We start from the raw sequence: 26,564 nt of genomic DNA on the forward strand, positions 1-26,564 counted from the left end.
CAACAGAAGCACCTTATAATTACTCCCCACATGACCCCCAACACACACACACACACACACACACACACACACACATCAGCTCACAAATACAGGAATACACACAAACATTGAAACCCTACAAGCACCCAAACACAATTAATACATGTAAACAAAGACACGTTACTGTTGATACTAAATATGCAAACCAGTGAGAGAAGAAGTGAAAAAGTGAGAAATAAATCAGTGTGAATGGGATGTTTTTGTTAGTTTTTCCTTCATGTATAGAATTATTGCATCATCCAGGCTGCCATGTGTTTAACTCAGTCATTTTGCATGAACTGTACATGCTCTAGGAGACTTTTTAAGGGAAATAAAATACAAAATGTGCCCAAATATAAGATTATAAGACGGCTGTTTTTATAAAAAAGTCTGTTAGAGCTGCTCGCCGTCTGTGACAGTGATGCGTTTCTGCAGTAAAGACGTCGTTTCCACCTGCAGGTTAAACTGAGAACAAACACTTTTAATGCTGACTGACTCTAACAGACTGAAACTAACTCATTAACACTGAAAACCACCCATAATGCAGCAGTAAGGCGGCTGTTTACTCCTTCGGACGGTGGAAGTGCTCGTTAAGCTCCTCCCCCTTTGCCGGCGTTCACACCCACCTCACGCTGTGATTGGTCGGCTTTTTCATTTATGACACAAACGGTTTCTGTCAGTTTTTCTGTGAACAGCAGCAGTATGAACATATGTGTCGTTATATCTCTGAGCTTTACTCTCCATTCAAACAGCAGATCTGATGTCATGAACATGTTATTGTCTCGTCCTCAAATATAAGACGACTCCACTTTTCAAATATAATTTCCACAGTTAAATATCATCTAAATAAATTGAAATTTTGTCATTTTTTTGTGTTTATGTGCAGAAGTTTTCCATCCAGCACAGAAATCCACACATGACTGTAGAGAGGAGCCTTGTTCTTCTATTTTAAATTATTGGTAACTCATTAAACATATGAAACTGGAGACCACAGTTATTTTATTTAAAGGAGTGGCAGATTATTAACAAACACAGTTTATAAAGTGGCATTTGCATGAACATTTGCATGGTCAGAGCTTTGAGTCTGTATGTGTGAGCGGCTCGTTAGTAACGTCAGAAAATGTTTATATCGAACCAAACGAACATTTCAAATCAAATCAAAACAACTTTATTATTCATCTTTGTTGTCCAAAAGGAGAAACCAGATATCACATCATACACCACAAAAACAATATGTAGAAACATTTAAATACACTATATCAGCTGCAACTTTGTACAAAAAAAAAGAAGGAATAAATTACTAAAAATGATTTGAAATAAGTCAAAGTAATTAAAGTAAAGTGCAGGTATATGAGACAATATTGACACGTCCATTAATTACCAGTTTAACTGATGTATCACAAGTATAGTGACGTCATTCTGGTTGATATCAAGTTGTGATGTCACGTTTTTTGGGAAAGAAAACAAAGTTTATAGCAGAGCTGCAACTAACAATGTTTCAGTGAATCAATTAATTGTTAAACAGTGAAAAATATTGATCAATCACGACATCCTAGAGCGTAATGAGACAACGTCTAATGTCATTTTGTCCAAAAATATTCAATTAACTATAATTTAAGACCAAGAAAAGCAGCAAATTCTCACATTTAAGAACCTGGAAACATCACATCATTTCAGTTTTTGCTTAAAAAAAGTGATTATTCAATTATCAGAGTAGCTGCTGATTAATTTTCTTTCATCAACTAGTCAACAGCTGTAAAAACTTCTACTGGAGAGAAAAAGATGTAATTTATAAGTTATAAGGAGCGTCTTTTCTACTGATGCTGAACATTAACATCAGATTCTAAACGCAGCAGCTTAAAACTCTTCGTCTTTTAAACATCAACACACAACAGAAATGTGAGTCTTTGTAAGTACAACAATAAAACACAAACAGGCAAAGTGTTACTGCAGTAAAACAGGAAGAGAAACACACACACACACACACACACACACACACACACACACACACTGAGAGAGCGTGTTGGAGTATTGACGTGCCATTAGCCCTCCTCCGTCAGAGCGCTAATGCTTTTATTGTTGCTCATGTTCCTATTTATTTCTGAATGTGAAGCATGTTTCCCCCCTGAAGAGATTAGAGGAGGAGGTCAATATTATCTCAATTAACCTGCGACGCTCCGCTGCAGCTCCATCTCTTCTCCTCCTCTGTCTGCGCTGTCGATAGTATTTATCAGTCCATCCCTTAAGTGACTGCGCTGTTTGTCGTTTCCCCGCCATAAATCCCTCCTTTCTTTCTTTCTTTCTCTCCTCGTCTGCTTCCTCCATCGTTTCTCTCCCGCTGAGTCCAGCTTTCCTTTTCTCTCTTTCTTTCTTTACTTCACTCCCTCTCCACCTTTATCCAGGTACGTTTAAATCAGCTGTTTTCATGCACATTTTGAATTAAACAAAGGCAGAAATATTGTAGATTTGTAAGAAGAAAAGATGCAATAAAAGCTTTTTCTTCCGGGATGCACCTTGATGATCTGTTACCTGCTTCTTCTTCTGTATTCGACAAAATATTAATTTAGTTAAATCTTTGTGTTTCTGTTGCTTTCTGCAAACCAATCAATCAATCAGATGACTGAATTTGATTTTAAAAATAACAAATGTAAACAGTAAAACAATTTCAGACTGATGTACATGAGAAATAAAAAAGCTGAAACTGTAATTGAACCAATAAAACAGATAAAAAGACAATTATAAATAGAATAGATAAGATGGAATAAAACATTTTAAAACATGAACACAGTAAAATCAATAAATGGTCGTCAAAATCCAGACTGAAGTTAAAGTTTATATTTAAAGATAAACCAAAGAGGAAACGTTGTCTGGTGGAGTTTTGTTGTTTCTTCTGAAATTTCGTCGTCAAAAATTGAGCGTTTCCGGGGCGACGGCGAGTTTTTCCACCGAGCTCGTCCTCGTTTTATTTAGTGAACGATCATCAGTGACAACAAAAGCTGTCAGATAACAGTAAACAGGAACAGGAAGTCTTATTTTCACTCATATACAACAAAGATTTAGTGTCATGAAGGTAAAATAAACCTAAAACGTTGTTTTTCTTTTGTTATTTGCATGAAAAGTAAAATATCTTCTTCTAGAGTTTGAAGTTTTCACTGCAGTTGTGTGAAAATAAAACAAAAGACAACAGGAAGTTTGTGTATAATTTCATCTCAGACTTGATTTAGTTCATTAAATTGTGAGAAATATCTGCTGCTCCGTTGATGATGTCATCTTCTCACAATCTCTTCAATATAATCTGCTTAAAATAAGCGCAAACAGCTGAACATAACTTCTTGTTCTTTCCCTCCTCCGTCTCTGTCGTTCATCTAAACCACATCTATTCATCCGTCACACACACACACACACACACACACAGTGAGAGGAAGGCGTGGAGGTTTTATGACAGCTTTATGGAGTGCCAGATACGGTCTATGAAATGATATGTAGAATCTGTGTCACTGAGGTTACATTCACTCCAACACTCACCGCTCCTCTGAAATCACAACCTGCGAGACGTCAACAAAACACCAAAACATATGATTCTTAAATATGTTTAAATACACGACAACCGACAGACGAGTTTCACTAAAAGCAAAAATCACAACCAGCAACTGAGATGGATGATCACCTGTCAATCAAACTATGTTGTTTTGGTTTATATTCTATTATTAGCATTTTAAAAACAATCAACATTTAATCAACCAACATCAAACTATGTCGACAAACTGAGCTGAACATTTTAAATAAAGATTTCTTAAATAAACAAACAACAAACATGAATTCAGACACATTTGTTCACATGATAAAACCAGACTGACTCTAAGTTTTCATCCAAATGTAGCGCAAATTTCAAACTAATTTCCAAAAATTCGGCATTTTAACGCAAAAAAACATATATTCATGTTGTTGTTCCTTCTTCTTCTGCCACTGAAAAGAAAGCAGCACTCACAGTTTATCTTGACAGCTGCAGTATGGATGTAAAATGCTGATATTCTGGGAATAAGGTTAAAACGTTTGAATGGAAACCTGGTGAACAGAAGAGGACCCAGAATAGAGCCTTGTGGTACTCCTCTGTTAAAATCATAATAAGTAGAAACCTTTACGTCACTGTCAGTGAGGCAGGAAAGATCTGGAAAAGATTTTGTTTTCTTCAAATAAACTATATCACTGTTGTGTTAGTAAATCAGAAATAGAGAGAATATTCAATTAGTCTCTATTAGAAGATGTTCAGTAAAAATTAAAGAACATCACACTCAACCGAAAAACAGAAACAAGCAACCTAATCAATTAAATTGTTCCTTTTATTTAGTTTTATTTGTCAAACTTGAGCACAAGCATAAAAAAAGTCTAAGAAAAGAAACAATAAATGAATTTGATCAGGAAATAATTAACTTAAATATGGCAGGTTGAATTAAAATCAGCCCAATCATACAAGATAAACTGGAGCTTCAGTCCCTGAATATCTCATTTTTTGTTTGTTAAATTGCCAGAAATGCATCATCAAGTGGTTTAATTTCTTCTCAATTACACCTCGAATTTAGTTTTGTGGATTAAATAACAATCCATCTTTAAATAATCAATAATAAGCTCTTATTTGCTCTGAGACTCCGAACCGTAAATCTCCAAAATGAAACAACTCCTCCTCGTTCAAGTGACAGAAAACAGCGTCGACAGAAACCTGCGTAAAAAAGCAGGAAGAGGAAGAAGAATCGGCTGAGGTTGAGGTTGAGGTTGAGGTTGAGGTTGAGGTGTGGGGAAAAGGCCGGCGGAGGCTTTGTCCAGGCAGCAGGAGGGATGGGAGGGGGAGGCAGAGAGAGAGAGAGAGGGAGGTGGAGGGGAGGTGGAGGGGAGGGGGAGGCTGATGGATGGAAAAATGCCCTCCCCTCGTGGTCTCTCAAGTGAGTAATAGAGGCCGAAATTTCATTTTGCAAGTGGCTGATTTAATGATCCAAAGGGTAATTAATGGCCTGATTATCTTAATGTTAAATATGGCCAGCAGCAATTACGCTGACCTCCTGTCTGTCAAGGTCTGGCCCCCCACTCTCGCCTCCCAATTAGGTCCTGTTTGGAGGTTGGAGAGAGAGAGAGAGAGAGAGAGAGAGAGAGAGGAAGAGAACTGGGACAAAAAGAGAGGAATGGGATATATGGAGGGAAGAGAAACAAGCAGCAGGAAGAGGAGTTTGGATGCGAGGGCGAAGGAAAAGAAACGATGGCGAGACCTGGAGGAGGACGGACGGACGGATGGAGCGAGGGAGGGAGGGAGGTGCATTAGTATGGCTGTCAGTATTAAACACCTCCATTTTTTTTCTCTCCCCCCCTCCCCCCCCCCCCCCCCCCCCCGACGACTTCCCGGTCGGACCGGAGGGAGGAATTATGTTCGGAGAGATCGCACCTCTCCTCCATGGCGACGCCCCCGTCCAATGAGATATGTGACAGGGCCGAGCCCCCGCCGTCTCCCAACTGTTGTCATCATCTCTTTATCTTCCCCCCTTTTCCTCCCGTTTTCAATCCCCCCCGTTCATCCCGGTCTCTCCTCCGTACGTCTGCCCACAGCGACGGCCGGTCCAGGTCTCATTAGCATCAGCGAGTCTCAGGGAGGATACTGTCACTGCTAATCGTTTGAGAGCTCGCTGCTGCAAACACAACGGCTTGCCATGCCTGTTCAGCACTACAATGCTTCATTGTGAGGAGAGATACTTGTTGACATGCATCCCTCGCAGTGGTGCAGACGGGGGGGGGACAGCGATGAGCAGGGACTGAGCTGTGAAGCTGGGAGGGAGCTTCCAGTTGTGGATGAACACCAACAGTGCCAGCTCTGCTGCGCCGGAGGGATCCTCTAACAAGTATTTTCTCTCTCTGGTGCAAACCACAAAAAGACTCAGCCGTCCTCTAAACGTTCCCATTAACCTCTGGCTGCCTGCGGTCAGCCGTCATCACCTCAGCTGGCATGGTCGCCCGGTGTCCGCGCCCCAGCTGATGCCACCGCTGAAGGGGCTGCTAAGTTTGGGAACGCTGCCCATCATCGTGGAGCACCCACAGGGGGCTCGCTGGCTCGGCCGGGCGCCGCCGCAGCAGCAGCAGCAGCAGCACCCCTCCGTCCTCGGTTCTTTGGCGCCGCGGCTCATTGTTTTAATTATCTGTCGAGTGGCGCATCATCACCAGCACCCAAGGCCTGCTCAGGCTGTGTTTGACGCAGCGTGTTAGCAGGCCTGAGCGGACAGCAAGTGACAGCGCTGCTAATCCGGCCTCCTGGCCTCCACACTAGAGAGGTGGTTGGCGGCCATGTGCCTCTCCGTCCCCTGAGCCTCCTGTGTCCTCGTACCCCCCCCCCCTCCCTCACCCACCCACCCACCAACCCACCCACCCCCGCCATGCCCTCATGCCAAGCTCTGACCTTTGGCAGTCTGTCGTAGAGGGTCAGTCTCTTTAGCCGGCTCTCCAGTGCTCCCAGTCACAAGTTCAGTCACAAACAACTGTGAGAGAACTGGTGTCAGTGTCATAGATTGGTTTTCAGCCAGTGATACTACTGGTAGAACAAATAACAAATAACCAGTTTATAGCCAGTTGAATATTTAAGATGCAGTGTTCATTATAACAAACATCTTCCATGTCGACTGGAAATGTTACTGGTGAGATTTATTTTATCATTCGCCTCTAATTTATTAAGATAAAATAACAACCAGAAAACTGAATAATTAACTGAAACAAAAACATAAATCAATCAGATTTTCAAGCTGCAACATTTTGATCCTGAAATAAAAATATTCATCATTGTTGCATCAAAGTCACAAATCTGCAGAGAAGCTGTGAAGAAGAGGAAGGCGTGTGTTGGAGGTGATGACCTTACCGGGAGTCTTCATGTCGGGGTCAGCGTGCGGCGTGAACAATAGGAGGAGGAGGAGGAGGAGGAGGAGGAGGAGGAGGAGGAGGAAGAGACGTGTCGGCACTGGAGCGCCACACCTTAATTAGACAGCAGAGAAATGAGCAGGAACGACGGCGGCTAAAGGATGAGCGTGCACGGCGGGCGACGTATCGCCGCGCCACCGCCGCTGCACTTAACAGCGGGCCCCACATGACGAATGCACGGCCAGTAATAATTCAGCAGCAGGTCTGTCGGCGCTGGGAGCCAGGAGAGGGGAAAGAATAAGGGCCCTTTATGGGAACAGATTAGTCTTGTTCCCCCCTAAGAAAAGGCCAGCGCTAACAGATTTAAAATTAGACCAGGGGCTTTTAATCTGGGCCGGGGTGCAGGTGCGGCGGACGCCCCGACACGGCAGCAGGATTGGGCTCAGGGGACCAGATGGGGCGACCGGGAGAAGGAGGCGGGTAGGGGGGGGGGGGCCCACGTCACAAGATAATTGCCCCCCAGGGTCAGAGGCAATGGTGGGGGAAGGAAGGAGGGGGGGGGCAGCCCTGCCTCGTACCCCATAAAACCCCGAACTCATATCAGTCACACACACACACACACACACCTCCTGAGTCCACCATCATAACACAGATTGGACTGGTGTGATGGGAGACGGACACACGTCACATCAGAGGATCAGGATCAGGATCAGGATCAGGATCAGGATCAGGATCAGGATCAGGATCAGGGAGGGAACGTCGTTAGGAGCAGATAGTGATGCAGGAGGGTTGAAGTCTGTTTAAAACCTTCAAATATTTCAGTCATATTTTATAAACAAGTCATTGCAACATATTTATATTTTATTTTAATAACATTTTAACACAAACTTCATTAAGTTTTGTCTCGTTTTGAGGTTTCAGTGATTCTCTGATATTTCAGTTAGAATATGTTACTGTGCTTCATGTTCAGTTCATTAGAATTAAAGGAAAGTTAAATGATAATTCTAGTTTCATTCCAACTCTTCTTGCATGAACACAACATGAACCTTATGTCATTCAGATGATTATTTTCATCATCAATGAATCTACTAATTATTTTCTCTATTAATTGATTATTTGTTTGTCTATAAAATGTCAGAATCATACTTTAAAAAACACAGTTTCATCCCAACCTGACGTCTTCAAACGTCTTGTTTTGTTCCTGAACCTGAAAGATGTTTAGTTTATTGTCACATAAGAGAAAGAAAAGCAGCAAATCTTCACATCAGAGAAGCTGAAAGTAAAGAATGTTTTCACTTAATACAGTAAAATTATCAAAATAGTTTCTCATTAATCTGTTTATTCTGTCGGTCGACTTGTTTTAAGGCCACATTCATTCATTATTGGAACCTTTCTCTGCAGTCACTGACAGCTGTGATGTCTCCACTCAAAGTTCAGCAGCTTAAAACCTGAAACACAACGAGACCGTCAGTCATTTACTGCAGATAAACTCTGAACCAGATAATGAAACAATGTTTGTATAAATAACTGAATTTCAATGAGATCAGCCTCGTAGTGCATGTTTATGTGTCCCCGAGATTATGTACATACATGTACCCGTGCGTGTGTGTGTGTGCGTGTGTGTGTGTGTGTGTGTGTGCGTGTGCGTGTGCGTGTGCGTGTGCGTGCGTGCGTGCGTGTGTGTGCAGTCTGAGTCGAGCTCTCGTTTCATCTGCGTCGGTTAACTAGCTGATCCCGCCTGCCATCATCTTCTCCGCCATTATCTGCAGCCCCCGCTGATCCGAGCCGGCCCCCCTGGCCTGCATTTTAAACAGCACACACACACACACACACACACACACACACACACACACACACACACACACACACACACACACACACACACAGAGAGAGAGAGAAGCCTCCTGACAGGCAGGGCCACTGCAAACGTTGAAAAATAATTGGCCCCTACATTCTAATTCATCTGTAAAAGGGAGGCCTTGATTAAATTAGTCCTAATAGACATTATTTTGTACATGACTGCCTCGCCGCGGCCCGTAACCGCGTCCCCCGACTCGTCTAACAAGCCCTCCAATTTACTATTGACATTAAGCCGGCTGACACGAGCCAATCACCGGGCCATTCATCGTTTGTCATCGCGGCGAGGTTATGCTAATGCGGGCTAAAAGCACAAACTAAATGCACATTCTTTATGCCTGAGTCATCAGATTAACCTCTCCCCCCCTCCTCCTCCCCCCCCCCCTCCCTTATTTTAATAATGAAGAAATAAATAACGCTCTCTACATGCGTGACTCCGTCCGTCCTCTCCCGCTCGCCGGCCTCGCTCTGCTCCTGCCCGCCGTTAGCCAGCGGGGGCCGGCTCCTGGAGCAGAAATGAATCTGAACGCCGACGGTAAGAGAGTCCCCCCCTCCCCTCACCCCCTCACCCCCCCCACCCTTTGGCTAATTGGCTCAGTCGGCAAATTGCTCATACAATAAAGGAAAAAGGGAGAAAGGGGGTGGAAAAACTGGACGACAGAACAGAGTCGTCCTCGTGTTTGTGGGTAATGTGTTTGGATTGAATGGGTTCACGGCGAGCGGCGGCCCGGCTGTTAAACATGTGAAACCTTCAGCCGCAGCAGAGAACGCTTCATTTAAAGGAAACATCGTCTTCCTCTTTTATTCAGGAACTCTTGTTAATTCACCGAGAGTGTTTACAGCTTTGAAAGGAGCCGAGAAGGAAACGATTCGTCCTCTCGCTCGACTGTCGGGGAAACATTTAGCTCCTTCATTCATCCAGTGAATGAAGTTCATGCTGCTGTTCTTCACTTCATCCTTCATTCTCTTACTTCTTCACTGCTTTTCTTTCATTATTTAGACTCTTGTTTGTCAGAAAAAGGTCAGTTTGACTTGTTATAAAACAGAAACATGTCAGTCAGAAACACTGAACTGATCATCAGTGATACGGTCGTTTACATAAAAGTATCTAAACAATGAAGCAAGTGATGCCAGTTTCAATAATCCATCAACTTTTCCCAAAGTGTGAGACCTTCATACCAAACATCTTTAATAGAAACACCTTTAACCAGCAGCTGATTCTATATAAAGATGTAATATGTGTATTAATAGATTAGATTCTCATCTTTTCAGTTATTGTGGTCAAAAACATCATCATCATAAAAATAATCACACAGCAGCGTTTCCAGCAGGAGTTTCCTCATTTTCATGCATTAATACCTGCAGCACATCCGCAGCTCTTCATCCTCCTCATCCTCACTTCACGTATGGAAGCGTTGGTCAGATTAAACCTTGTTCCTGCGTTACCGCCCCCCCCCCCCCTCTGCAGCCAGGCAGGTCCACTCATCTGCATCCAGCTAATCTAGAAGGAAATGTCAATGACTGTCGGCCACGAGGCCGAAGCTGCCGCGGTCACACCCACCGCCACCGCTGTCACTGCCTCCTCATCCTCCTCATCCTCCTCATCCTCAGGAGCCCCTGAAACACTCCAGGAACCAAGAGGACTGGATCTAGTTCCTGCACGGAGCCAAAAGGGTCCCGGTTCCCAGGAAGTAGTTTGTGATGGTTGAGGGACTGTTGAGGAAGAGTCTGAACGTTAAAACTGTGAACGAGCTTCCAGTCGTATCAATATGAAGATGAGACTTCCTGCCATGTTTAATGTCATTCAAAGCAAACTTCTGATGTTGAAGATAAAGAGTCAACAAGAGAAATAAAACTTTATTTACCGGTTATGTTCTAAAACAGAAATAAATAAGAAGAAGAATTTTATTTGTACTTTTCAATCTAGAAGTAGAGGAAGAGTTTCCTACTGCAGTTAAACATAAATAACCAAACAACACAGTGACTCTGCTGTTGTTGTTTTTAATCCGTTATCAGACTCATTTACATAACATTTATGATTCTTTACTGAATTTTAGTTCCTAGTTTAGTTTTCGGTCCAACAGGAGCGTCTGAAACAAACAGAATCAGCTTTTCTTGCATCACTTCCAGGTTTCATCAGCTGTCACCTCGCCGCACATCGAAAGGTCAAACAAGGTCAAAACAGCAGCTGATGGAAGTCAAAGCTCAGAGACGAGAGTGAAGAATCTTTCCTCCAATCGGAGGGAAACAAAGACTGACGTCAGCACACGGAGCAGATCAGCTGATAAACCTTTAAACTACATGAAGCTTTCAGCAGCAGAACAACAGTCATTCATATGAAAGTCTCTCAGGCTTTTCTTTGTGGGTTTTCGTGGTTTTCTGGTCCCCGTGCTGACGGTGACATCAGGACGTGAAGCCCCTCTGACCTCCCAGAGTCTCCATCCGACATGTCGACAGTTAATTATCTGAATGTGACCTCAGATTTCTGCTTCTCTAATTGATCATAAAGATTTTATATTTCTCCACATCCCTCTCCACTATCCTCTCCTCTCTCTTTCCTTACATTTCACTCCTCCACCTCTCTCCTCCTCCTCCTCCTCCTCCTCCTCCTCCTCCTCCTCCTCCTCCTCCTCCTCTGTAGCGTCGCTGAAGCATTGCGTTTCAGACCAGAGATCTTTCCACCTTTTCTCCAACTCTTCCTCTCTTTCTCATTTGCATCATCGTCTCTCTCTCTCTCTCTCTCTAACTGTTAACCCCTCCATCTCCGTCGTCTAGTAACCCCCCCTCCTCCTCCTCCTCCTCCTCCTCCTCCTCACCCAGACCTTTCTCACCCCACCACCCTCCCTTTAATTATCTGTGCCTATCCGAGGGCAGCTAATGACCAGCCAGGAAAGGCTAATTGATTTCATCCTCTTCTTTCCTTTTGTCTTCCCTCCTTTTTTTTTTTTTTTTTCTGCTGTGAGATTTTAAAAAAAAAATCCAACGGATGCAGTTTTTCTGGATGAAACAGAATCAGTGTTTTAAATATATTTCCTCTCTGCTCACCTTGTTAGACGCTGGTTACACGTGACGCCACGCGTGTGTGTGTGTGTGTGTGTGTGTGTGTGTGTGTGTGTGTGTGTGTGTGTGTGTGACGGTGATTCATCCTAAATGCACATTAGCTCGGGCAGTTAGCTGATGCTCTTATCCACGCTCTATCTATCTATCTATTAATCTATTAATTAGAGGGCTAATTAGGCCAGAAGAGAAGCCACTGACACCATGTCACTCGTAACCCCGTTTCCTACCGCTCATTACCTCTCTCACACACACACACACACACACACACGCACACACACACACACACACACACACACACACACACACACATCCAGACTGTAATTAATGATCGGCTTTAACACCAGCACGTCGGCTCATACATCTCATCTCTCGCGGCTGTTCGCTGAGCTGAGCAAGAATCTGCTTTTTGTCTGGTTTAACTTATATATATTTATATATTATTTTTGTGGTTATTGTCGTCGACACAACCGTTTCACACTTTTTAAAAACTGTCAATGTCTCGACTTCCGGCTGATGAAACGTCACCAAACGTTAGATAGAAGCTGTTTCTATACGTCTGTATGTAGTTGTCAGATTAAAGGTCGTTAATAATTAATGATCTTTTCAGAGTTGAATGCAGAAATCTATATTATTATAACAGTGAGTCTGATTCTATGAGATTATATTCTGTCATAAACATCCTACACATAACGTACGACGACAAAAAATAAACATTTAATCTTAATAAACGTCTCAGATTTATGACTTGAAATAATATATTTAATGTGATTTACATCTGAAAATAAGAGAATAAAGCTGCATAAATATCAAGAAAATGAGACTTGATTGTAGGAAACAGTAGAAACTTGTTTATTAATGGACAAAATCAGATTGTTTACAGTGTTTCTATTATATTATGAGCAACGACATATGATGAATTTAAACAGTTTATATCTCACTTGTAATTTAAAGTGCAGCTCTCGCTGATCAGAAGCCTCTGATGTCATTCCAGGATCATCATCAGTCAGCTGTTTTAAAGACCTCGTTAATCAACAGTCGGGTTTGACTGACAGAAGCACTGATTCAATAACGTCAGTTACACATAAATCTAAAGTCAACTCACATGAGCTGCTGGTCAGAGCAGGAAAAATAAAGATGTAGCACCAAAATAAAACCCCTGAGTGTTAAATTCAGTGTTTTATTGCTCATAAATTCAACTTTTCATGTGTTGAAGGAAGTTTGTGTTTTTTCTTTATTTCAGAAAGTACAAAGTCTTACTTTAAAATTAATATACACATAACCGAAGACATAGATACCACCTCACATCTACCTGCATGTTGACAACTACAGACACTAAAGCTTCATGGACTCGTTACAGCAACAACGACATATTTATACATAGATGATAAAACTTAATTAAACAGTTTTACAGCAGCACAAGAATAAACAGACAGGTACAAAAAGGACAGAACCAGCAAACATTTAATTAAATAACAATAATGAAACATATTGTTCATCTATACAAACAGGAAGTAGAGAACAAACTGATTTAAACAGCTATAAACAGTATTATACATCCTGGAAATGTGTTTAATGTGTAGTAAAGAGCAAGTTAAATATGATAAGAAGTAAACAACTATAGGATGATATGTACTAATATATACAGTCACATATATATAAATATAAATATATTCAGTCAACTGAACTGAACTTTAAAGGAAGAAACAATAAAGTTTGTGTCTCTTCTAGTTTGGTGGTAATTATGATAATTAGCCGGGTGTGATAGTCGGGGTGTGTGTGCCGGCTTTCAGCTCTCTGTGCGTGATCTGTTTTGGGGTCGTGGACAGATGACCCCCTTAAACACACACACACACACACACACACACACACACACACACACACACACAGAGCAGCTGGTGGGACGTCCAGCAGCGGTCGGTCGATCAGCTCAAACAGCCTCTGGCTTTGGACGGACAGGAAACTCAGTGTGTATGTAAACACACTCGCACAAAGCAGCCGCTCAGGGGGAACATCCACACACACACACACACACACACACACACACACACACACACACACACACACACACACACACACACACACACACACACAATGCGAGGTCTCCTGAGCTCAAACAACAGGCAGGAAATCAGAGACCCACCGTGGTCCCAGTACGGCTCCCTGAGTGACCCCAAACAAAATCACTTTCCGCCCCACCGTTTCCAACGGCGACCACGAGCTGACACCACAACACAGCAGCTGATGAAGCTGTCAATCAACCGGTCGACTCATCAAACAAGACGATCAGATATTAAACCTTTTCATGATAGTTTTACAATTAAAACCTGCTGATATTCAACGTTTTTCTCATAAAAACACAAACTCAGTCATTTCCTGAAAACAAATCAGAGGAAATGGTGCATTTGTTGGAGACTACTTTCTCTGATTTGATGAGTAACAGGATATAAATAACAGAAAACTACAAAAAGCTGAATATGTCCCCTTTAAATTCACCATCTTACATAACTACATACTATCAGTATATAACATGATCAAATGAATGAGTCTCGTTCAGCTCACATCACGTTAAAAACACTGAAAATACAATAAGATGAAGGTCTGAGTCACGTTTTCACTCATCATCCTCCATCAGATGGTCGAGGAAGAGCCTGTAGAAACACTAGAAACAGTAGAAACAGTAGAGACAGTAGAAACAGTAGAGACAGTAGAAACACTAGAAACAGTAGACACAGTAGAGACAGTAGAAACAGTAGAGACAGTAGAAACAGTAGACACAGTAGAGACAGTAGAAACAGTGGATGTATGAAGGCTCATGTCTTTGAGAAGTGTGTTTGTTTCCTCTGGCTGGTGTAATTTTATCATTTAATTTAACTGACTGACACACACACACACACACACACACACACACACATCCTAAACCCTCCGGGCTCCTGTTGACATATTTGCTGTGTGTGTGTGTGTGTGTGTGTGTGTGTGTGTGTGTGTGTGTGTGTGTGTGTGTGTGTGTGTGGTGTGTATTTCCCTGTCACAAGCCATCTCACCGGGACCCATGTTTAATTATCTACCCAGCATGCCTCGGTGCTGGAGCACAGCGCTTTGTCTAATGGGATGTGAAAAGACATAAACACACACACACACACACAGATTAACACACAAAATATGAGACTGTGCATCCAGTAGACACATGTTAACACATACTGTCACTCACACACACACACACACACACACACACACACACTCACTCTGTGTGGTTAATTAGTGCAATTAGCCTCTCCACTGTCCAGAGCTGTGTGTTTTCAAGACTCGTTAGCTCGTGATGACGGAGTCTGTTTACTGCAACATACAGACACACACACACACACACTAACACACACACCAACACACACTAACACACACCAACACACACTAACACACACCAACACACACCAACACACACCAACACACACTAACACACACCAACACACACCAACACACACCAACACACACACCAACACACACCAACACACACCAACCAACACACACACTAACACACACACACACCAACACACACCAACACATACCACACACACACTAACACACACACACACTAACACACACCAACCAACACACACACTAACACACACACACACTAACACACACCAACCAACACACACACACCAAACACACACCAACACACACACTAACACACACCAAACACACACCAACACACACCAACACACACCAACACATACCACACACACACCAACACACACACCAACACACACCAACACACACCAACACACACACCCAACACACACCAACACACACACTAACACACACACACACCAAACACACACCAACACACACACTAACACACACCAAACACACACCAACACATACCAACACATACCAACACATACCACACACACACCAACACACACACCAACACACACCAAACACACACCAACACACACACACACCAACACACACACCCAACACACACCAACACACACACACCAACACACACACCCAACACACACCAACACACACCAAACACACACCAACACACACACACACCAACACACACACCCAACACACACCAACACACACACACCAACACACACCAAACACACACCAACACACACACACACCAACACACACACCCAACACACACCAACACACACACACACCAACACACACACCCAACACACACCAACACACACACACACCAACACACACACCCAACACACACACCCAACACACACACCCAACACACACCAACACACACACCCAACACACACACCCAACACACACCAACACACACACCAACACACACACCCAACACACACCAACACACACACACACCAACACACACACCCAACACACACCAACACACACACACACACACCAACACACACACCCAACACACACCAACACACACACCAAGAATACCGCCCAATATACAACAAAATACACACCAAACACACACCAACACACACTAAAAATACAGCCCAATATACAAAAAAATTTACACTCATGTATGTAAATCAGACGTTCAGACGATGAAACTGGTTCCATTTAATAACTAATTCACTCAAAAACAATGAATGAACTCGATGGTTGTTTCCATCCTTCAACATGACGACTGTAATCGTCTAAAATATGTTTATTATGTATGTTGACGCATTAAAAATTCTCTTTATTGGAACAAAAAGACACAAATACATCAAACCAGGAAAAACAGACCAAAAGTAAAGTCCTGATAATTAAACCCTCGTTTGTATAAAACTGAAAGATATAACGAAGCTACCAGGCTTCAAATGTAATCAGCTAAACATGTCAGGTCTCATCAAAGCTGTCTGACCTTGTTTTGGGGTTTTTTTCTGACAAAAACTGATCAAAATGTCGAGAAAAATGATCCAAATTATCAGTTTAGTTCATCAGTGTCATGTAACACACACACACACAAACACACTCAAACACACAAACACACACACACACTCAAACACACACTCTACCAGGCCCTTAGCAACTCCAGCGGCGGGGGAAGGCATGCGTTTCCTGGGTCCAGTGGCCTCACATTTCCTCTCCGTCCTCTGGAGGACAGAAGGCCAGAGTCCTGCTGAGCACACACACACACACACACACACACACACACACACACACACACACACACACACACACACACACACACACACACACACACACACACAGAGTGGGTGACACCTCCAGGCTTTGTCCGGGGGCTGTGGGCCGTAGTCTCGTGCCCAGCCTCCCTACTCTGTCTCTGGGCCGCGGCAGGAAGGAAAAGCCCCCGGGACATTCCGTGATGCTAGCCACCGCCACACCCCCCAAAACACACACACACACACACACACACACACACACACACACACACACACACACACATACTGGTCTCCAGGAAGAGAGTTAATGAGATTCGGCCAGGTTCCCACACCGACCCGAAAACTTTTTTATCTTTTTCATTCTGTTTGGTTTTTCCCTCCGTCTCATCCTCCGTTCCCACAGTTTCATCTCATCAGTGCGTCTCAGTTTCCCAACGTTCCTCCAGATACGGTAACGCTGCAGCTCAGAGGACAGTCGCACTGATGTTCACCAGGATTCAGACACGTTTTCATGTTATTTAAGTGATCCAGTCTGTTTCTGGCTGTGTTCAATAAACATCATGTCAGTGCAGGATGATGTATAAAAGCAGTTAAACATCTAAATGTTGCTGCCAAAATAAAGCAGAAAAGCTCAAAACACTTGAATACTCAACAGTTTATAATTAATAGAAGTTTCACTTTAGTCAAATCACATTTATTCATCGAGAACATTTAAAATTCAATGAAATACTTCAAACAAAAATAAACTAACAGACTAAAAAGTCCATGAAACTTTCTGCTCAGGCTCAACGTGATGTAAGGAGACACACATCCAGACCAGCAGGTCATGGAAATCCTGGAAAGTCTTGGATGTCTGAATGAACCAAGTTAACTAAAAACTTAGTTAACAGAGCGGTTTGATGTTCCAGCAGAGAGCCGGCAGGGTTTCAGACTCCTCGTCTTTCATTCAGTAAAGAGCTGAAGGTGAAGGAAACAGTTTATTACTCATAAACGACACAAATACAGATTTAAAAAGCTCTTCAGATGTTTGTTTGGGTTTCTAGAGACAGTCTGAGTGTATCAGAGCTGTAAACTAGCAACAACTTTATCAAATAAGATTTTTTTTACCTGCAGACGAGACAAATATTTATAAAACACGTTGTTGCCATGGTGATAAAAATGAAGGACGTCGTCTGTTACTTTTCAGAAACACACTGGAGTTATTTCATGGTGGAAGCATCAACCTGTGAGACGCCCCCTTCTCCATTTCCTGCCCCCTCCTCCTCCTCCTCCTCATCCTCACCCCCTGGAGGACGTGTTGTTATTTTGTTAAGGAGGTGGAGGAGGGAGGGAGGTGGAGGGAGGTGGAGGGAGGGGGGACAGCTCAATATCTCCCCCCCACCCCCCTCCCAGTCTCTCCTGAGCCTGGACTAATCCCAGCGGTGTGAATGAGCTGCTGTTTACACGGAGGGATTTGTGCAGAGATTAGAGCGATCAGAGCTGTGGATTAAACAGATCAGCAGTTAATGACACTCGATTGGTGAACAATGGCGTCCGCGTCCCCCCTGTCTGTCCCTCCGTCCCTCGCTGTGTCTTATTTTACTCTCGCAGGTGTTTTTTAAAGTGTTTCTGGTTCATTTCTGCTGTTAGAAGCTTCTTCAGTTTATTTTTCTACTTTTATGTTTTTATTTGTTTCACTCGGTCGACTTTTTGTTTGTTTGGTTGTTAAATTTGACTCCAGGTAGCAATAAAATGATGAAAAGTAAAAACCACCTTTATATTCAGCAGGTGGGAGTTCTAATAAACATAATTAGTCATAAAATCAGTCACAAATAATGAGATATTTGGTGATTCGTCAGTGTTTCCTTCGTTGATTCATCCACCAAATAATCAGTCTGGTGTTATTGTCAACAAATACTATGAAAAGACCTCTTTATGACAAATTAACTTTATTTTTATTATTATTAATTTTGACAGAAACAGATCAAACAGACAAAAGAGCAACAGACGGGGTCATTATAGGGGAAGTAAAACACTCAACGTCATGTAGAAGACAGGAAATGATAGAAAACGTGATACATTTACAGTCTGCAGGTCTTTTATGTCCTTTAAAGTCATAGAGACTCTTATGAACCACGACTTTGACTCATGAAGAGCTAAAATACATAAAATGTAGTAAAAAAAACACTTCAAATATTATTAAAATGCTTTAAAAGTCTTCAGGGTTCAGAGTCTCTATTCTGCTTTCAGACATTTCCAAGATATAATCTGTCAGAAATGTCCTTTACTTTGGTTTTTCATTGAGTTCAGACTGTATCGATCAGTCGTTTGGTCTCTAAGATGTCAGAAAATGGTGAAAAGTGTCGATCAGTGTTTCCCAAAACTCAAGACGTCGTCCTCACATGTCTTGTTTTGTCCTCAAATATATTCAGTTTACTGTCATAGAGACCAAAGAAACCAGCTGGAATCAGAGAGTTTGGAGTTTTTTTCTTTACAAAATGACTCAAAACGATGAATCGATTATCAACTAATCACTTAATCAACTAATCGTTGCAGCTCTAATTTAAAATGAAGTTCAGAAATGACTGAAAGTTGAACATGTTTCAGAATATTCTTGGATTTAGAGTTGTGTTATTATATTAGGTTGTTTTCTGCAGTGTGTTGTAGTGATATTAATACACCTGCAGCTTCCTGCCTCTCACGTCTGTGTGTGTTTTTGTCCGTCAGGGAGGAGAGGGAGCGCTGGATCCGGGCGAAGTACGAGCAGCGTCTGTTCCTGGCGTCGCTGCCCGGCACCGACCTGTCGCTGGGTCAGCAGCTGCTGCGGGCGACGGCGGAGGAGGACCTGCGCGCCGTCGTCCTGCTGCTCGCCCACGGCTCCCGACAGCAGGTCAACGAGACCTGCGGCGAAGGAGACGGACGCAACGCGCTGCACCTCGGCAGCCGCAAGGGCAACGTGGTCATCACGCAGCTCCTCATCTGGGTACGAAATGAAACGTGCTCATGATTTAGTGCTTCATAAATCACAACTGCTGTTCTTTTAAAGCAGATTCTGACATTATTTTTACATAAATATAACCAACAATCAGAAAATAAAGGATTGTTGAAGCTGCAGGAGCTGAAATTTAATGTATAATGATCAGAAAAGCATCTGCACACTTGTGATTGGATCGTTTTTAGGACTTTTATGACGTTATAAATGTTTAAAAACAGCATTTAATCATGTAGGAGACAAAGATTTATTAAAATATGGTTCCTTTAATTATACAACAGAATGTTTTCAAGTAAATATATAGTATTTTGATAAATATTGTAACTGATAAAGAATATCTATAGATACTTAAATAAACGCTTTCCCAGTAAAATTCTGTTAAACCACTCCGGAAACCGGAACCAGAACATTGTGTAGGAACAGAAATAATTTGTCATGCTAACCCTTACTGCGGCTAGCTGTCAGCTAACAGTTAAACTCTGTTAAACTGTTCCATCTTTTCCTCAAAACAAAACCCAACATGAAAAGTAGGGAACATTTTTGATAATAGAAACATTATGTTAAGCTACAGCTAGCGATCAATTAGCTGAACTGCTGAGTTATGCCGTTAAAGCTAACTGCAGCTAGCGATGAACACACTAGCATGGCAGCATCGTTTCAGCTTCCAAGCTAACAGTTTATACTTTCCCAGCTATATTCTGATAAACTTCTTTTATCTTTTTCCTCAAAACAAAACCCTACATGAAAAGTAGGAACATTTTTTGAGAATAGAAACATATCTCCAGCTACAACTAGCGATCAATCAGCTAAACTCAGCTAACCGAGAACTGCTGAGTCATCTGTTGCTGAAGCTAACTGCAGCTAGCAGTGAACACACTAGCATGGCAGCATCGTTTCAGCTTCCAAGATAACAGTTTATACTTTCCCAGCTATATTCTGATAAACCTCTTTGTCTTTTTCCTCAAAACAAAACCCAACATGAAAAGTAGGAACATTTTTTGAGAATAGAAACATATCTCCAGCTACAACTAGCGATCAATTAGCTAATGTTTTCAAGTAAATATTTAGTATTTTGATAAATATTGTAACTGATAAAGAATCTTATTTATGACTGTTGTTCCTCTCTGTCTGCAGTACGGCGTGGATCTGATGGCGAGGGACGCCCACGGTAACAGCGCCATGGCGTACGCCCGACAGGCCAACAGTCAGGAGTGCGTGGACACGCTGGCGCAGTACGGCTGCCCCGACGAGCGCTTCCCGCTCATGGCCACGCCCAACCTGTCGCGCCGCAACACCAACCGCAACAACAGCTGCAGCAGCGCCGGCAGCGCCGCGCTCATATGACCCCGCCCTCGCCACGTGACTCTTTTTTTGACAAATGAACAAACTCTGATTTTGGGAGAGTCCTGACGTTTATTTTGGGAACCACTACCTGTTGTGACTCTAAGCCCCGCCCACCTCACCTGACAACCACCACTGCCGCCAAAAAACGGCTCGTTAAGCCTGAAACTGATGGCGGGTCAGTGGCGGCGCTGCGTCCATGTGTCTGATTGGGAGAACACACGCAACAGGAAAAAAAAAACCCAAAGCATGCTGGGAAATGTGGTCCACAATCACCTGAGCTTGGTGCTCTTCGGAGCGTTTTGGGAAATAATCATGTGACTTAATGACGACCAATGAGGACGCAGTCTGAAGCTCTACGGACATCATACCTCATCACGTTATTGTAACACTACAAGGCCAGTCGACCAATCGCTCTGCTTTTTACCCAACAGCCAATCAGAACCTGTCTTCTTCTTCTTCTTCTTCTCTCTCAACACACGAAGAAGAAAACTGTGAGACGGAAAATATCCACGAAGGAAACGAGAGGGGGAGTCTGCAATCCTGCTTATCATCATCATCATCATCATCATCATCACCTTCTGTCTTTACGATCCTGCTCTGCAGCATCAGTGTTTCTTCTCACCTGTATTTTTTTGTTTTCTTATGAATTCTGTGAACTCTCCTGCCTTTTACACGTCTTTTGTTGTTTTTTTTGTTTTTTTATGTGAAAAATATCTCGATGTAAAACTTTTAAGAGGAAAAAAAAAGATCTTAGAGGTAAAAAAAAGTGTGATAGATCGCATGTCCTAGACACTTTTTGCTTTTGTTTTTTATTTTAATTTAAGGCATTTTTTCCTGGATTGTGTATATTGTATCTTGATGTGCATTGCTGGACCAATGGTTAAAAATGTCAACATGGGGAAGGGGATTTTTTTTTTGTTTTGTTTTTGTTATATCGGGGTGTATAAAGTCATTCAGTGTACAGAAGCTCTTGCCAGGCTCAGGGACCGGAGACTGTCCGTTAGAAACACCCTGTTGTCTTTTCCCAACGACTCCTTCAACCAGGATTTAACATTCGATTCCTTTTTCACTTCAGTCGACTCAGAAATCAAATTGAACTCATGTTGGAGATTCTAGATAAATCTGGACGATATGACCTCACATCTGGTCACATTTATCTCCATAAAGATAAATATAACCACAACAAATACACATTTTTATGGCTGCAACTAACGATTCATACACAGTTTGGTCTAGAAAATGTCAGTTAATTGTGAACCAGAACCAAAGATATTCAGTTTACCATCAAATAATAAGAAAATAATTATTCATATTTAGCTAAAATCATTTTATTTCAGCTCATATTGGACATAAACCTCTAACTGATCAGGTTTACTTTTTTATAAATTCATCCTGAATGATCCCTATAAGACCAGATAAAAGAGAGAGATTAGTCGATCAACAGAAAATGAATCAGCAATTATCTGATAATCGAATAATTGTTTTAGTAATTTTTTTAACATTTGCTGCTTCCAGCTTCTCAGATTCAAGGATGTGATTCTTTTCTTCACAGTAAACTGAATAATTTTGGGTTTTGGACAAAATAAAGAATCTGTGCACTGGTTTATAGACCAACAGATTAATTGGTAATGAATATAATCGTTAATTGCAGCCTGAGACCTCCTGGATTGACTGAATGGAGAGAGACCTGAACCTGGAGCCTGGAGATTCACATCCTGGTCCAACAACATTTGAATTGAAACTCTGTCCCTGAAGGCAGTTTTTATTGTTGTATGTAAAAAATGGAAAAAGACGAGGAATTATTAAGCAGCTAAGAAGCCACACGGAGCGAAAAAGGGAATTTTTACATCTGTGAGTTTAGTCCATGTTAATCTGCTGTCAGCTCAGACCAATCACACGAGACCAGTTTGTGTTTCTGTGGATGAAGATCTGTCTGTAATGACATGTGACGGTCTCTCCGATCTGCTCAGCGAATCACTAAGAAGGGCTTCTTCTTCTTCTTCTTCTTCTTCTTCTTCTTCTTCTCTGGTCTGGAAAAAACCTCCTTCATGTAAATAATCTCTTTCTCTCTTTCTGTCGACATGTATAATTAGAGAATACAGGAAGTACTTACACCAGTCTGTCTGTCGGGTTGCAGAGCGGAAGTGTTTTTTCTGATGTGTGGTCATGTAGAAAAAACCAGAAGCATGGACTGAATGTTGCGTGTTTTTTGCTCCATGTTGCGCTGATTCATCCAAGACAGGAAGTAGAAATTTGGCGGTTTAAGTAGACGTCTAAACCAGTGGTTCCCGACCTGGAAATGTTTGTCTGTAAGGGAACGACATTTCTACAAAAATAATTTTTCTTTTCCGTTTCAAACCCGCCTCCCAACGTGAAGTTGGACCAATCAATCAGCTCGTTAGACGTGCAGAGCCACACAACACGTTAAGACTTTTGCGTCGCGTGAGTCGGCTTTGCTGCAACCGTTGCAACGTACTGTTACCCATAACTCCCAGAAATGTGTATATGTATGTTCACTGAACCGTAGTTTTAGTCTGACGGGACATGAGATGGTTTACAGGATGGGAAATCCGATGTGCGACCACATGAGAGTCCAAATTTGGTGAAGTCTGAGTCCAAATGCAGTTGGGAACCACTGGTCTGAAGATTTTGATTCCACTTGGAATAAGTTTGTAGCTGCAGGTGAATTTTGTCGCATGTATGCAAAAATGTAAAAACCCACCTTCCCCACTCTGGCGACGTAGATTTGACTGAACGCCGACTTCTTAGCTGGACGTGAAATGTGTGGACTGATCAGGATCGTCTGAGGAGAAGCTCCTTAACCTCGATGTGTGTGTGTGTGTGATGATTTTTACCTTCGACACTATGCTGCGTATCAGCTGCTTCCTCCCCGAATTTTGATCATAAACGTTGCTGCAGAGGTTGAGGAGCAGCTCTCGACCCGACTGTGTATCCAAGCAATATTCACACATCAATCACCGTCGCGTCATAACGTCATACACCGCCATCGCTGCAATATTCCCATTACACCACACACACACTCTGCCTGTTTGTAGAAATGTTAGAAAGAGCTAAAAAGAAAGAAATCCATTTTTGTAACACTAAAACTTTCCGTTTTTTTTGCCTTTTTATTTAAACACCGGCCCTTAATCTTCCTCTGATTGCGTCCAACCTTATTATGTGCCACGTCCCCGATTCCCCGACCAGTCGTCTCAGAGATGACGTTTGAACTCCCGTAAAAAAAAAAAAAAAAACTAAACCAAGAGGTTTGACCGCAACTTGTGTTTTTAAAGTGTTTTTATTTAGTGTTTGTACACCCGACTCGTCCTGCGTCTGTCCTGAACTAAGACGACAGGACAGGACAAAGACGTCCTTTATTTATGACAGAAATGCACTAAATCTGCTTCAGTTTGTCTGTCTTAAAACTGACTCTTTCCACTACAGTTTTCTTTATTTCTCTAATTATTTTGGCATGAAACTAACATTTGCTTATTTCTCTAGGTGGTGGCGACTTCTAGCGGTTTCCTCTGAACAGATTTCTGCTCTTATTTTAACAGCGTCCAAATTTCGGGCAACTTGAAAATCCAAACTCCATTTATCAGAGTTCAGGACCAGAGAAAGTTCAGTAACATCTATAGATACTTAAATAAACGCTTTCCCAGTAAAATTCTGTTAAACCACTCCGGAAACCGGAACCAGAACATTGTGTAGGAACAAAAATAATTTGTCATGCTAACCCTTACTGCGGCTAGCTGTCAGCTAACAGTTAAATTCTGTTAAACTGTTCCATCTTTTCCTCAAAACAAAACCCAACATGAAAAGTAGGGAACATTTTTGATAATAGAAACATTATGTTAAGCTACAGCTAGCGATCAATTAGCTGAACTGCTGAGTTATGCCGTTAAAGCTAACTGCAGCTAGCGATGAACACACTAGCATGGCAGCATCATTTCAGCTTCCAAGCTAACAGTTTATACTTTTCCAGCTATATTCTGATAAACTTCTTTATCTTTTTCCTCAAAACAAAACCCTACATGAAAAGTAGGAACATTTTTTGAGAATAGAAACATATCTCCGGCTACAACTAGCGATCAATCAGCTAAACTCAGCTAACCGAGAACTGCTGAGTCATCTGTTGCTGAAGCTAACTGCAGCTAGCAGTGAACACACTAGCATGGCAGCATCATTTCAGCTGCCAAGCTAACAGTTTCTACTTTTCCAGCTAAATTCTGTTAAACTGCTTTGTCTTTTCCACATTTTTTGAGAATAGAAGCATCCTGTGAAGCTCCGGCTACAACTAGCGAACAATTAGCTAAACTCAGCCAACAGGAAACCGCGCTGATGTTTAATCCCGTCAGTCGACATTCGCCACTGCCGGCGCCGCCTCACTTGTATATAGACTTTAACAACGAAACGAAGAAAAAACACGACTCCGTATGGTCAACGTTTGGTTTGTGTGGTTGTTACCTCATGTAGCCTTTAACCCCTAAGCCCCACCCACGTTATTTATAAACGCACCTAGCGAGGAAGACTCCGCCCCCCTCCAGCCTACGTTTTTGTATATTTTTCTCCGACCTCTCCAGTCCATCCATGTTTTAATATTATGATTTATCATCCAGACACATTAATGTTCTTATTGTTATTCTAATTATTATTATTATTATTATTGTTATTGAGTTTTGTTGGCTGTACAGTACCGTTGTTGAAAAATTCTACCTAATACAGAGTCTTCTACTGTAATGTGTCTCTTTTCAATAAAGACAAGAATAATGCTTCTTAATATAAACTCATGTGTTGACTGTTATTTTTTAAAATTTAATCTTTGTTTTCCCTTCAGATCTGGAAAAAATACAGTCACAATTTTTTAAAGTTTAGATTTTTTTCTCCAACTAAATCTGCTCAAATATTATCCAACTTTTAAAATATATTTAGTCTTATGTCCAATCAGCTGGTTCAGTTTCCCGTCTTTTTATTCTTATTTTCTTGTGGTAATCAGTATCATTTACAGTCAAACTTGTTTTTAATGTAGAATAAATTTTATGTTTTTTACTATGAATTCTTCTTTGCAACATGTTTTAGTGCAAAAATCCCCACATTTGTCCACTGAGGTAAGTGATTCTGTGTTATTATTCACCCATGAAAAGATGAGATTAAGTTCAATTGAATCTGTGCTGTTTTTTCTTTTTACAGGTTCGTTGAGCTCCATTTGTTTTCTAGGATCACTGACTGCAGTTGAGTGAAATGTGTCTGAATTGTGTTTGCTGTTGTCTGGTAATTAGATAATACCCTGCTAATCCCCTCTCATCCCTGTGTTTAACAGGAAG

The 26,564-nt window shown here is 41.9% G+C and overlaps 1 protein-coding gene across 5 annotated transcripts in view; it reads left to right on the forward strand.

The window, feature by feature from the left end:
- agap1 (ArfGAP with GTPase domain, ankyrin repeat and PH domain 1) overlaps positions 1 to 26,026 on the forward strand; it is a 180,944-nt gene extending 154,918 nt beyond the window's left edge. For all 5 annotated transcript variants that reach the window (XM_044344308.1, XM_044344309.1, XM_044344310.1 and 2 more), the window contains 2 exons: positions 19,632 to 19,887; positions 21,031 to 26,026. In XM_044344308.1, coding sequence (XP_044200243.1) covers positions 19,632 to 19,887; positions 21,031 to 21,240 — 466 coding nt within the window. In that variant the 3' untranslated portion in view covers positions 21,241 to 26,026. The remainder of the gene's footprint in view (positions 1 to 19,631; positions 19,888 to 21,030) is intronic.
- Positions 26,027 to 26,564: the final 538 nt, after the last annotated feature.

The sequence above is a fragment of the Thunnus albacares genome, chromosome 24, assembly GCF_914725855.1.
Source record: "Thunnus albacares chromosome 24, fThuAlb1.1, whole genome shotgun sequence".
Taxonomy (NCBI): Eukaryota; Metazoa; Chordata; class Actinopteri; order Scombriformes; family Scombridae; genus Thunnus; species Thunnus albacares.